The sequence below is a fragment of the Schistocerca americana genome, chromosome 9 (assembly GCF_021461395.2).
Source record: "Schistocerca americana isolate TAMUIC-IGC-003095 chromosome 9, iqSchAmer2.1, whole genome shotgun sequence".
Classification (NCBI taxonomy): domain Eukaryota; kingdom Metazoa; phylum Arthropoda; class Insecta; order Orthoptera; family Acrididae; genus Schistocerca; species Schistocerca americana.
This window is the reverse complement of record NC_060127.1, coordinates 8,564,713-8,579,061: the sequence shown is the minus strand read 5'-3', so window position 1 is coordinate 8,579,061 and position 14,349 is coordinate 8,564,713. Positions and strand designations below refer to the sequence as shown.

At 43.6% G+C, this 14,349-nt stretch overlaps 1 protein-coding gene across 1 annotated transcript in view; it reads left to right on the top strand.

Annotated features, from left to right (window-relative positions):
• The window catches only part of LOC124551131 (GILT-like protein 1), a 47,684-nt gene extending 36,539 nt beyond the window's left edge, over positions 1 to 11,145 (top strand). The window contains exons 5-6 of the mRNA XM_047126092.1: positions 5,078 to 5,146; positions 10,866 to 11,145. Coding sequence (XP_046982048.1) covers positions 5,078 to 5,146; positions 10,866 to 10,910 — 114 coding nt within the window. The 3' untranslated portion in view covers positions 10,911 to 11,145. The remainder of the gene's footprint in view (positions 1 to 5,077; positions 5,147 to 10,865) is intronic.
• Positions 11,146 to 14,349: the final 3,204 nt, after the last annotated feature.

The following is a 14,349-nucleotide window of genomic DNA, read 5'->3' as shown; positions in this document are numbered from 1 at the left end:
ACTGTCTCTTGTTTTCTACACCCCATTTTCTATTTGCTATTCAATGCTTTCTTATACATTACATTTTTGTTTTTATTTCGTGATTGTATATTTTATCCTTATTTATTGAGGTGGCTAAGCATTTGAAATTCTTTCCATGTTGAACTGTACCCTGTTCTAATCTTATGGTTGTCTTGGTTTGCCTTTCTAGTAATAGTCTTCCTATTTTTAATATTAATTCTCATCCAATGCTTATCTCCACAAATGAACCATGGACATTACGGTTGGTGGGGAGGCTTGCGTGCCTCAACGATACAGATAGCCGTACCGTAGGTGCAACCACAACGGAGGGGTATCTGTTGAGAGGCCAGAAAAACGCGTGGTTCCTGAAGAGGGGCAGCAGCCTTTTCAGTAGTTGCAGGGGAAACAGTCTGGATGACTGACTGATCTGGCCTTGTAACGTCAACCAAAATTGCCTTGCTGTGCTGGTACTGCGAACGGCTGAAAGCAAGGGGAAACTACAGCCGTAATTTTTCCCGAGGACATGCAGCTCTACTGTATGATTAAATGATGATGGCGTCCTCTTGGGTAAAATATTCCGGAGGTAAAATAGTCCCCCATTCGGATCTCCGGGCGGGACTACCCAGGAGGATGTTGTTATCAGGAGGAGGAAAACTTGCGTTCTACGGATCTGAGCGTGGAATGTCAGATCCCTTAATCGGGCACGTAGGTTCGAAAATTTGAAAAGGGGAATGGATAGGTTACGGTTAGATATTGTGGAAATTAGTGACATTCGGTGGCAGGAGGAACAAGACTTCTGGTCAGGTGAATGCAGGGTTATGAATACAAAATAAAATAGGGGTAATGCAGGAGTAGGTTTAATAATGAATAAAAAAATAGGAGTGCGGGTTAGCTACTACAAACAGCATAGTGAACGCATTATTGTGGCCAAGATAGACAAGAAGCCTGTGCCTACCACAGTAGTACAAATTTATATGCCAACTAGCTCTGCAGATGATGAAGAGATTGAAGAAATTTATGGTGACATAAAAGAAATTATTCAGATAGTGAAGGAAGACGAAAATTTAATAGTCACTGGGGACTGGAACTCGATACTAGAAAATGGAAGAGTAGGAAAAGTAGTAGGTGAATGTGCAATAGGGGTAAGGAATGAAAGAGGAAGCCGCCTGGTAGAATTTTGCACAAAGCATAACTTAATGATAGCTGACACTTGGTTTAAAAATAATAAAAGAAGGTTGTGTACGTGGAAGAGGCTTGGAGACACTGGAAGATTTCAGATAGATTCTATAATGGTAAGACAGAAAGTTAGGAACCAGGTTTTAAATTGTAAGACATTTCCAGGGGCAGATGTGGACTCTGACCACAATCTGTTGATTATGAACTATAGATTAAAACTGAAGAAATTACAAAAAAGGTGGGAATTTAAGGAGATGAGACCTGGATAAATTGAAAGAACCAGAGGTTGTAGAGAGTTTCAGAGAGAGTATTAGGGAACGATTGACAAGAACAGGGGAAAGAAATACAGTAGAAAAAGAATGGGTACCTTTGAGAGATGAAATAATGATGGCAGTAGAGGATCAAGTAGGTAAAAAGTTGAGGGCTAATAGAAATCCTTGGGTAACATAAGAAATACTGAATTTAATTGATGAAAGGAGAAAATATAAAAATGCAGTAAATGAAGCAGGCAAAAAGGAATACAAGCGTCTCAAAAATGAGATCGACAGGAAGTGCAAAATGGCTAAACAGGGATGGTTAGAGGACAAATGTAAGGATGCAGAGGTATGTATCACTAGCAGCAAGATAGATTCTGCCTCGAGGGAAATTAAAGAGACCTTTGGAGAAAAGAGAACCACTTGCGTGAATATCAAGAGCTCAGATGGAGAACCAGTTCTAAAGAAAGCAGGGAAAACAGAATGGTGGAGGGAGTATATAAAGTGTCTGCACAAGGGCGATGTACTCGACGGCAATATTATGGAAATGGAAGAGGACGTAGATGAAGATGAAATGGGAGATATGATACTGCGTGAAGAGGTTGACAGAGCACTGAAAGACCTGACAACATTCCATTAGAACTTCTGATAGCCTCGGGAGAGCCAGCCAGGACAAAACTATACAATCTGGTGAGCAAGCTGTATGAGGCGGGCGAAATACCCTCTGACTTCAGGAAGAATATATTAATTCCAATCCCAAAGAAAGCAGGTGTTGACAGGTGTGAAAATTGCCGAACTATCAGTTTAATAAGTCACGGGTGCAAAATACTAACACGAATTCTTTACAGACGAATGGAAAAACATGGTAGAAGACGACCCCAGGGAAGATCAGTTTGGATTCCATAGAAATGTTACAACACGCAAGGCAATACTGACCCTAAGACTTACCTTAGAAGATAGATTAAGGAAAGGCAAACTACGTTTTTAGCATTTGTAGACTTAGAGACAGCTTTTGACAATGTTGACTAGAATATTCTCTTTCAAATTCTGAAGGTGGCAGGAGTAAAAACAGGGAGCGAAAGACTATTTACAATTTGTACAGAAAAAAATAGTTTGTTATAAAAGTCGAGGGGCATGAAAGCAAGTAGTGTTAGGGAAGGGAGTGAGACTGGGTTGTAGCCTATCGTCGATGTTATTCATGTTAAATACTGAGCAAGCAGTAAAGGAAACAGGAACAACGGAGTTGGACCAAGACTGAATGTGCCAGAGGTCGTACAGCACGACAGTGTCATCAAGGCCTTCAAGAGGTGTGCGGGGAATCGGCATTGCCGTACAGAACGGTGGCACGTTGGGTAAAAGCCTTCAAGTAAGGTCTGCAAACTGTGGCAGACATGCATCGCATTACGTTCCTCCACGGCAGACCGTCAGTGCACAGTATTACTGTTCGATTTTAGAGCATCACCTGCGACCAGTTTTGCGAAATAAGCGGCGTCACTTACTGCGCAACACACCCATCATTTTGCACGACAATGCGTGGGCGCATACAACACAAGCTGTAGCTGCTCTGTTCGGTCGATGGGACTGGGAAGTACTGTGCCATCCACCATACTCCCCGGACTTAAGTCCGTGTGACTTTGATTTGATTCCGAATATGAAGGAACCACTTCGTGGCATTCGCTTTAGATCTGTTCCAGAGATTCGACAGGCAGTATACCGCTCCATTCGCATCATCAACAGAACAGGCTCTGCTAACGGTATACTACGCCCTCCACATTGCTGGCAACGGGTTGTGCACAACACTGGTGACTACTTTGAAGGACAGTAACAGGTGCAAACATGTAACTCTTTTGTATCGGTTGTGAATAAATAGTTGTCACTATTTAAGTTCCAACGCTCGTAAGATGAACATCAACAAAAGCAAAACGAGGATAATGGAATGCTGAGGGAGTTAGATTAGGAAATGAGACACTTAAAGTAGTAGATGAGTTTTGCTATTTAGGGAGAGGATATAAAATTTAGACTGGCAATGGCAAAATAAACGTTTCCGAAGAAGAGAAGTTTGTTAACATCGAGTGTAGACTTAAGTGTCAGGAAGTCTTTTCTGAGAATATTTGTATGGAGTGTAGCTGTGTATGGATGTGAAACATGGACGATAAATATTTTAGACAATAAGAGAACAGAAGCTTTAGAAATGTGGTGCTACAGAAGAATGCTGAAGATTAAATGGGTAGATCACGTAACTAATGAGGAAGAACTGAATAGAACTGGGGAGAAAAAATGCCGTATAGGTCACTCTTTACATTTTCATTTATTACAAGGTCTCAGGTCGAAATTTTGAACTGCGGGTTGCAAGTTAGGATCTGATGATGAGGGTAGGCGAAACGGCGTAATAATTGAAAGTACATTGAGAGGTCTACACGACATAATTTAAAAAAATTAATAATGACTGCGGTGTCATGCAGTGAGTTTACTACCTTTATTAACAAACTGTGTATATACAGGGTGTATCACTTAAACTTGCACCGTACGTACCAGGATAATGGAAAGTGCGGTTGGCGCGGTTTCCACAGAATGAATTGACTATCAAGGGCTCGTATTATTATCCAATAAACAGACAGTAATACTACTAAGAAAGCGTATTTTTTGTGCAAAGGTAGACTTTTGTTAATGGAACAATGTGTATTGACATCAACAGACTAAAAGTAGAGTGAATTAGAGCGTCAGTGGTTTTCGTTGCAGTAGTCTAGCGTGAGTCGTTCAGTAGATAAACGTGTTTTGAAAAGTTCCCGTGAAGTTGCTAGGTACGACGTTGTTATGTTTGCTGACCGTGTCTGGTGTGTTCCTCGAGTGCACTGCGACCTGCTGATGAGTCTGTCAGTGTCTGACAGTCCAGGCAGTAGGTAGTGAGTGGACGATGGGATTTGCCACTGTAGGAAAAGCCGAAATGCACCGTATTTCCTTTTAGTGAATTTTCAATGTTGTTTTAGGAGTTAGGGTGAAACGTTATTCTGATCGTAACAGTACCTACATGACTGTTGTTTGGGTTTATTGTTTCCATTGTCACCAAGTTATTTTGACTCCATAACCCAGTACGTCTATAACCCAGTACATAAAGTACCCTCCACCTAGAAACCCGTGTTTGAGGCTACCCATCTCTTCACAAATTTTACACTGGTTAGTGGGGGGCCACACAATTTTTATTTAGATTTCTCTTTGTTGCGATTGTCTTCTGGACTACTATGTATCAAAACGTCTTCCGTCACAGGTGGCGAATTTAAAGTGTAGGTTGTCGCAAATGTGTCTCTGTTAATATTCGTATTTTTTTTCGTGGATTCTATTTGGTCGTAGTCCCTTTACTAGCCGATTGTAACGTATTTTTGTATTTATTTTCCCTTGAAAATTTATTTCTCTGTAAACGTAACACGGTCGTTTCACAAAAGATGTTATGTAGGTTAGTTCTTAGCGACTGCGGTTTAACGTTAGTGGAGCAGGACAACGTTGGTGATCTATATTACGCAGATCATAGGAACAGTAGAAGCGTGTGACCGCGGATTCAGATAACGAATGCTTGTGCGACATTGTCTCAACTGTTGATGTTGGGTTCGTTCTTTATTGCTGATTCTACACCTTTATTAATTTTTTTTCAGCTCAGAGGCAATCAGACGGCCGTCTTGGGTGACTTCTGGGAACAAGTCGTTGAAACGTCCTTAATAACAGTAAGTAAAGCCATTTTTTGTGATTATTATTCTAACTTACGTGATCTAAATAAGTTACATATGTACTCGCTCATTACATGTAGTGCGTGTAATTTTAAAGGTCTGTATGATTTTATTTTTGTAATGTTCATCTGTTGAGCCTGATACACACATATTCTAAATGCTACTCTCTTTTGTCAGTGGCTGTTCGTTTCAGTTCCATGTAACTGTCACATCCTACATTCCTCTGGATGGCTTCCAAATACTTCATCCTACACCGTCAGCTTCTTTCCTTTCTCTGTACTTCCCTTCAAGAATATTATTGACGAAGGTGTTGTGTCTCATGACATATGCGATAAATTTTATTTTACCGGTTTTCGGCTTACAAGACCATCATCAGACATTTAAATGAGTATTGTATGTAAACAACATTGGAAGAGAAGTTACACATCTAGATTGAAGCAGAAACGTGCAGTAAATAAGTTCTTTCACAATGTTGGGGGTAACGCAATGTAAAAAGTAAAAGGTTGAACAGTAAATAAATAAAAACGGAGTAAGCAGGGAAAGATTTTGACACAAAACGGGAACAGCAAGCCTACATAACAGTTTATATTGATAAATGAAACCAATAAAATTAGTACTTGACAAGGCTACTTCAGGACGAATAAAACATGGAGAGTGATACACAAACCAATTAAAAGAAGAAAGACTTATCAATGTAACTGCGGAGTATATAAGGAACTTATATCACTGAGATAAACAAAAACGAATAAATGCAGGAAAATGGAGGAGTGTGAGGGAACATACGGTAAATGAGTTTTCCTCCATTTACTCATTTCTGTTCATCTTTATGATTATTGCTTAAGTTCCTTACCCATTCTGTAGTTACATTGATAATTCTTTCTTCTTTTAATTGGTTTGTGTATCACTCTCCATGTTTTATACCTCCTGAAGTAGCCTGGTCAACTACTAATTTTATTTTTGTTTTGTTTTCGTTTATTGGTATATACTGTTATGTAAGGCTGCTGTTCCTGTTTTGTGTAAAGGCTTTGCCTGTTTACTTTACTTTTATTTATTTTGCCCGCATCTCGTGGTCATGCGGTAGCGTTCTCGCTTCCCGCGCCCGGGTTCCCGGGTTCGATTCCCGGCGGGGTCAGGGATTTTCTCTGCCTCGTGATGGCTGGGTGTTGTGTGTTGTCCTTAGGTTAGTTAGGTTTAAGTAGTTCTAAGTTCTAGGGGACTGATGACCATAGATGTTAAGTCCCATAGTGCTCAGAGCCATTTTTTTTTATTTATTTTATTGTTCTGCTTGCTAGTTTCTACATTGCATTACCACCACACTATCAAAGATTTCTCCATTCTAAATGTATTACTTCTCGTCCAGTGTTGTTTACAAACATTGTGACTTCTTTGGTGGCAATACTCAGTAAATGTCTGAAGATGGCCTTGTAAGCCGAAAACCGGTTAACACAATAAAAATAATACTGTACAAAAAAAGCAAACTAGCACTTTTCGTTTTCCTATAATGTTATTCTGCCAAGAACCGACGGAAGGTTGAGTTTAGTAAAAATTTAATCCTGGTAAATGTACAGCAGCTCGTTCAGTCACTCTGTTACGTGTCCTTAGTTATCCTCGAACAACTACGTGGAAGGTAGTTGCCATAAGACCGTCCGAAGCAGGTACACTTACAAGACTGCGCCGGTCTTGTGGTTCGGTTTGAAAGGCTACAGGCGACTGTAAGTTTACACCTTGACAGCAGTCAGGTTAATCTGTAAGCCTTCCGCTTGTCTACTTAGCGACGCATCTGCTGAATTGATTCTGCCCTCTGACAGTAGCTGCTTTGAAGCCTGATTTGGAGGTTATCACTATTATCAGAATCTTAAATAAAGCTTGAATGCTGAAATAATTTATTTGAAACGGTGGCCATGTCATTATTGTAGTCAGTTATTGATGGGTGATTAATATATCAACATGGGATTAATCTTTTGTAAAACAATGGTAAAAGTTTACTGATCATAAAATATCATAGACAATACAAGTTAAGCGAGATGACAAATAAATCGTGAACTGTTGGCAACGCAGATAGAAGCAACAAATGATTAGCACTCGTTTCGGAGGTGTCTGGTTGGCAAAGGCGACGGCTTATCTGTTTAATCTGTTTGCACTGGCTCAAAATGTGGATAACGTAATCAGAAATTACTTAACGCTTTGATGGATTTATTCCACACCAGAATTGTACTCCGTCGATGAAGCTGAGAACAGGAGGCGAGACCGTGATTCTGTTCGCCCTAACAAGATGGAGCAGCGATACTACATCCCTTTCTGAACGCGTGGCACTGTCTCGAGTGTCGCTCGTGGAGCAAGCTTCTGCAGAGTAGCGATGCTGTGGCACCTGCCTGTAATGTGTGGGCACGAAATATGTAGAGTGACGGGCAGGCGAAATGTTAGACAGATCGCAGTTACCCTCAGATCGAGCCCTGTAAGCTCGTGCAGATCGCAGCGTGTGACGCTCCCGTTCACCGCTCACGCCATGGACCAATTTGAATCAGTTATACGCCAGTGCGCACAAGGAGGTCAGATGCCACGGTGGCAGACCTGATACAAATAAGATTGCTCTCGACACAGTGAGTTGTCTGACATGATTGAGGTCTAAACTGACGGTAGAGCTGAGTCTTCACCACGGGCTCGCCAGTCAAAATCAGTGACAGTGCGAAGTCACGCTCAGGACGAGTGTTCCAAGTGCATCCCGCCCACATTAACACTCAAGATCAGAATCTCCTCTCCAGACCATATTCTGCATCAGAAGCCCCATTTCTCCTCTCAGACTTTCCATCAAACCTTGATAAACCCGCAAATAGCACCCACACAACCACCTCCACAAGGTTGTGCCAATTACAAGACTCCAAGAGCGCTATGTCTCCCCTCTAGCTACTCTGCTCTACCCTTTGGCCAATCCTAACCAAAGTTAATAATATTCTTTTCCCTATTGGAGAAGCAGCCAGTGCGCGACTTGTAAATTCCCATGCATGGAGGAGAAGATGTTACGCTCCCAAATTATTTTTCCGATGGCCACTTCGAGCAGCGTGTATTGAGTTTTCATTTAGGCCTGAAGTGAATAACACATTTATTACAGATATCACTACTTGGACTGGCCAAATGATACAGCATGTCCGACCAGGGGCCTTTGCTAAACTAAAAGAAGTGCTTTTGTGTCTCAACATAGACCGTATCAGAACCACCACAAATGTTGCGTTCCGTCCTAAAATTCTTCCTGAGGTTTCCCAAAAATCTCAGCAGGCAGGTGATGCTCCGAAAACGACCAGCTTTGCCAAAGAAGCGGCGACTCTTTCTGCGCAACCCACCCATCATTACGCACGGCAATGCGCGGGCGCAAACAGCGCAAGCTGTGGCTGCTCTGTTCGGTCGATGGGACTGGGAAGTACTGTACCATCCGCCATACTCCCCGGACGAAAGTCCCCGTGACTTTGATTTGATTCCGAAGATGAAGGAACCATTTCGTGGCATTCGCTTCAGAACTGTTCCAGAGATTCGACAGGCAGTAGACCGCTCCATTCGCACCGTCAACAGAACAGGCTCTGCTAACGGTATACTACGCCTTCCACATCGCTGGGCAACGGGTTCTACACAACACTGGTGACTACTGTCAAGATTAGTAACAGGTGAAAACATGAAACACTTTTTTATCGGTTGTGAGTAAATAGTTGCCACTATTGAAGTCCCAACCTACGTAGATACCAGCTTACTGTGAAACTCTGGAATCTGCTCAAAGGCAGATACTATTAGCAGGCTTATATGAAGAAAACACAAAATAATTACTCTACTGGCCATTAAAATTGATACACCAAGAAGATATGCAGATGATAAACGGGTATTCATTGGACAGATATATTATACTACAACTGACATTACATTTTCACGTAATTTGGGAGCATAGATCCTGAGAAATCAGTACCCAGAACAACCACCTCTGGCGGTAATAACGGCCTTGATACGCCTGGGCATTGAGTCAAACAGAGCTTGGATAGCGTGTACAGGTACAGCTGCCCATGCAGCTTCAACACGATACCACAGTTCATCAAGAGTACTGATTCATCAAGAGTAGTGACTGGCGTATTGTGACGAGCCAGTTGCTCTGCCACCATTGACCAGACGTTTTCAATTGGTGAGAGACCTGGATAATGTGCTGGCCAGGACAGCAGTCGAGTATTTTTTGTATCCAGAAATGCCCGCACAGGACCTGCAACATGCCGCCGTGCATTATCCTGCTGAAATGTAGGGTTTCGCTGGCATCGAATGAAGGGCAGAGCCACGGGTCGTAACACATCTGAAATGTAACGTCCACTGTTCAAAGTGCTGTCAATGCGAACAAGAGGTGACCGAGACGTGTAACCAATGCACCACATACCATCACGCCGGGTGATACGCCAGTATGGCGATGACGAATACACCCTTGCAATGTGCATGCGTTCACCGCAATGTCGCCAAACACGGATGCGACCATCATGATGCTGTAATCAGAACCTGGATTCATCCGAAAAAATGACGTTTTGCCATTCGTGGACACAGGTTGGTCGTTGAGTACACCAAAGCAGGCGCTACTGTCTGTGGTACAGTGTCAAAGGTAACCGGAGCCATGGTCTCCGAGCTGATAGTCCATACTGCTGCAAACGTCGTCGAACTGTTCGTGCAGATGGTTGTCGTCTTGCAAATGGCCCCATCTGTTGACTCAGGGATCGAGACGTGGCTGCACGATCCGTTATAGCCTTGCGGATAAGATGCCTGTCATCTCGACTGCTAGTGATACGAGGCCCTTGGGATCCAGCACGGCGTTTCGTATTACCCTCCCGAGCCCACCGATTCCATATTCTGCTAACAGTCATTGGATCTCGACCAACGCGAGCAGCAGTGTCGCGATACGATAAACCACAAAGTCGGAAACGTGACGGTACGCATTCCTCCTCCTTACACGAGGCATCACAACAACGTTTCAGCAGGCAACGCCGGTCAACTGCTGTTTGTGTGTGAGAAATTTCACGTTCATTTGTTAAGACTTAGCGATACTACAAGCAACTGCTGATTATTGTGGGTAGTAAATGAGTTGCAAATTCGAATGAGCAGTAACTGTGGACAAGTATGTCAGTCATCCTATCAATGGGAATTGAAATTCGTTTTATAAATTACCAAATTACGATGGCACTGTGCCGTGCTACCTGTTTACCAACGCGCCGTCAGTTAAGGATATGTGCCTGCCGTACTGCGCATGCGCTGTCAGCTACGGCTGTAGTAGGAGCACATATTTCCTCAGCTGCCTGGCGAGCTACGAATTTGCGTGTTTTCAACTTTTTTTTAAAGAAGTACTTGGAGTGTGTCTTAGCGATTAAAATTTACACATTGTATACCTTTCGGTGTCTTCTTCCTGTTTAAAAAATTTCCAGGTAGGTTTCGAAGTGTCGGATTGGACCATTCTGTTTTGGGAGAGTCTTTCATTTCAGGTTATGCACAAGCAACCAACAAATGTGGGCCGAATCGGTTTGCCGTGTCTGAGGCCCTTTCCTTGTCAGTGTAACTCAGAACTCGGCCCTGTCGCTGGTCACGTGAGCAAGGCAGCTATACCGCCAGTGGTCCGCCTTGTCGAGTGACGGTTGTTGTCGTAGGTGTGGCAGTAGAGTGCTGGAGGCGACCCCGTGCTGTGCTGTGCTGTGTGTGTTGCGTGTTGCAGAAGTCGGAGAGCAGGCGCTCCGGCGGTACAGACGGCGGCTACTAGAGTCGTGGCAGCCGCCGCCTGCGAGGCCCCTGGAGCCTGCCTCGCTGCCATCCCGCCTGGCTCTGCCGCCTCTCCAGCAGGCTCACACCGACACCCGCTGCGGAGGTGCCAACGCCGCGGGCCGCACGTCTGCACGATCAAAATTCTGCGATCTTCAGCTTAAGAGGACGGACCACCTGCCGAGAGTCATAAACGTGCTCTGTATTAAACAATAAATGTACAACTGCACAACGAATACCACTTACTTTCCTTACACACATACGTAACCTTCCACTGCCTGCCACCCTCTCATTAAATCCTTCCTTTGTGGGTGTGCCACCGTGTCATCATACAGGGTGAAACGTATTTAATCCGACAAACTCTGGGAGGTTGTAGGGGACATCAAAACAAGCATCTTTCCCTACTGTCATTTTTTCCTATGAGGAGTATTTAAACCGGTAGAGGAAGATTAATTAAACCAACAAACACTTCTCCATTTTTTATGACCAATAGACAACACATTAACACAACCCAATTTCAATTACAGTAGATTTTCAAAAATGCCTCCATCGACTCGTAAACAAAGGTTACACCGTCGGATCATGTTCTGTCTGACACGGGCAAAAACTCCAGGAGTATCCTGAATTGTTCCTGCTGCTGCTACTATCCGGGGAGCAACAGGAGTTGTGTAAACAAGGTTGCGCATCTCTCCTCACACAAAAAAGTCCAGAGGGGATATATCTGGGGATCGAGCAGGCCATGGTACAGGACCGCCTCTGCCAATCCATGTTTCTGGGAACCGTCGGTCCAGGAATCGACGCACACGACGACTGAAATGTGCCGGCGCCCCGTCATGTTGGAACCACATGCGTTGTCTTGTTGTGAGCGGGACGTCTTCCAGCAATTCTGGCAATGCTCTGGCGAGAAAATTGTAATATTGCCTGCCATTCAATGGCCTAGGTAAGAGATACGGCCCAATTAAACAGTCCCCAACAACACCGACCCACACATTAACGAAGAACCGCACTTGACGAGAGCTAGTAACTGTGACATGCGGGTTATCCTCACTCCAAACATGCAAATTGTGCATGTTGAAGACTCCACCACGCCCGAACGTTGCTTCATCGGTAAACAACACAGAGGATGGAAATGTAGGATGCATTTCACACTGTTCCAGGTAGCACTGCGAAAACTGTGCTCTGGGTGGATAATCAACTGGTTCCACGTCGTGGACACTCTGTAAGTGAAATGGACGTAAAAATTGCTCTCAAAGGACTGTTCTTACATTCGTCTGATTCGTCCCCATGTTACGTGCAGTTTCACGATTGCTGATTGAAGGATGCCGCTCCACATGCTGCAAGACAGCTTCCTCAAATTGCAGCGTTCTCATCGTGCGACGGCGTCCCTGTCCAGGTAATCTGCCAAATGACCCGGTCTCAAGCAGACGTTGGTACACAGCAGCAAAGGTCGTATGATGCGGGATACGGCGATTAGGATATTGTTGTTGATAAACCCGCTGTGCAGCTCGTCCGTTGTGGTGCGCTACGTAGTACACACCAACCATATCAGCGTACTCACTCCAGGTGTATCGCTCCATTAGTAAACAGAGACAATGCACTACTACACTGCTGGACAGCAACTGCCTACAATTGAAGAGCGTGATATGCCCTCTAACAACTGAAGAGCGTAATACGGCCTCCACCGGTTTAAATAATCCTCATAGGAAAAAATGACATTAGGGAAAAATATCTGATGTCCCCTACAACCTCCCAGAGTTTGTCGGTTTAAATACTTTTCATCCTATATAAAATACTTAACGTCACACACGTTCCGGCCGTACAAGTTTAAGTATTTCATAAAATAACGCGGCAGTTACGCCATCTCAATTTTAATGAGCTTCTTTGCTGATGATCCACGTTCTTTTCTTTTGTCTCGATTTGCAGTACATAGTTTCAAGTTTCCAGCCGATTTTATAGTGTTACTGTTTCAGCAAGTTTTTAGATTTATGTGGTATAACACGAAACAGTGAATGTAGATTCAGTAAATAAATTAAGTGATAATTCGAAATACCTCAGCATACTGCAATACGCAACAAAGAAATTTGCTAATGACTTCTCTCATTCATGGAGGACTACCTAAATGGTTACATGTTTATACGTCAAATGTAGAATTTCTCGTTAGCATCTGAGGTCACCAGTCCCCTAGAACTTAGAACTAGTTAAACCTAACTAACCTAAGGACATCACACACATCCATTCCCGTGGCAGGATTCGAACCTGCTACCGTAGCGGTCGCGCAGTTCCAGACTGAAGCGCCTAGAGCCGCTCGGCCACACCGGCCGGCGTCAAGACATAAATCTGATAGTAGAGTAGTGTTCACTATATAACAAGACGTGATAGTGTTTTCAGTAATTCTTACCGTTCACGATGCAGATTTCGTAACTGAACGACACAGAGTGTTTGCGGGAAAGGAGGAGCGTGTGTCAACCTAGCTCTCCTTAACCTATACTTGAAAAATCCAGAAGCAGTGAGATAGCAAAATCCGTTTGGTGGCCTAACAGCACGTTTCGATCCTTCTTCCAGTCAATGAATGTATTTTAGTTGTAATTTCCCCACGTACTCGTGATTTTCTCTGCAGTACTAAATAGATAAATTTGGTATATAGAGAAGCGTATGAGGGGAGCAGTCAAATGAAAAAATACAGATGGAAAAAATTAAGTAAACTGTTTATTATTTAAAAAGTAATCGCCATAACAGTTAATACCTTTACACCAGTGTGAGACAAGACGGTCATTGCTTTCGCTGAAAAATGTTTTCGGTCCGAAGCAAATCTACGACCACGAATGTCTCTGTTCAGGACTGCAACAATACGAAAATTACATGGGGAGAGATGTGTGACGGCTTCGCAGCTGAATTCTCGTATTGTACTATAAAAGGAATCATTAGGTTTCAGGTTAACGCTCAACGGAAATGTTGGCAAGGCTGTTTCGACCCCGTTGCAGAAGTTTCACCGGGAAGACATTATACACGTGCTCCACACAGTCTCCCCAGCTCTCCCCATGCGATTTCCGTATTTTTGGAGCCCTGAACGGACACACAAGTGGCCGTCGGTTTCCTTGGAACAACTGTGTTTCGCCGGCCGCGGTGACCGAGCAGTTGTAAGGGCTTCAGTCCGGAACCGCACGACTGCTAGTGTTGCAGGTTCGTATCCTGCCTCGGGCATGGATGTGTGTGATGTCCTTAGGTTAGTTAAGTTTAAGTAGTTCTAAGTTCTAGGGGGACTGATGACCTCAGATGCGAAGTCCCATAGTGCTCAGAGCCATTTGAACCAATCGTGTTTCCAGAGGCATCGGCCAACATTTTTCCATGAAGACATTGACCGTCTTGCTTCACAGTAACATCACAATAACTTCTGAAGTAATAAGCAGATTACTTAGTTCTTTTCAGCTAGTCATTTGCTG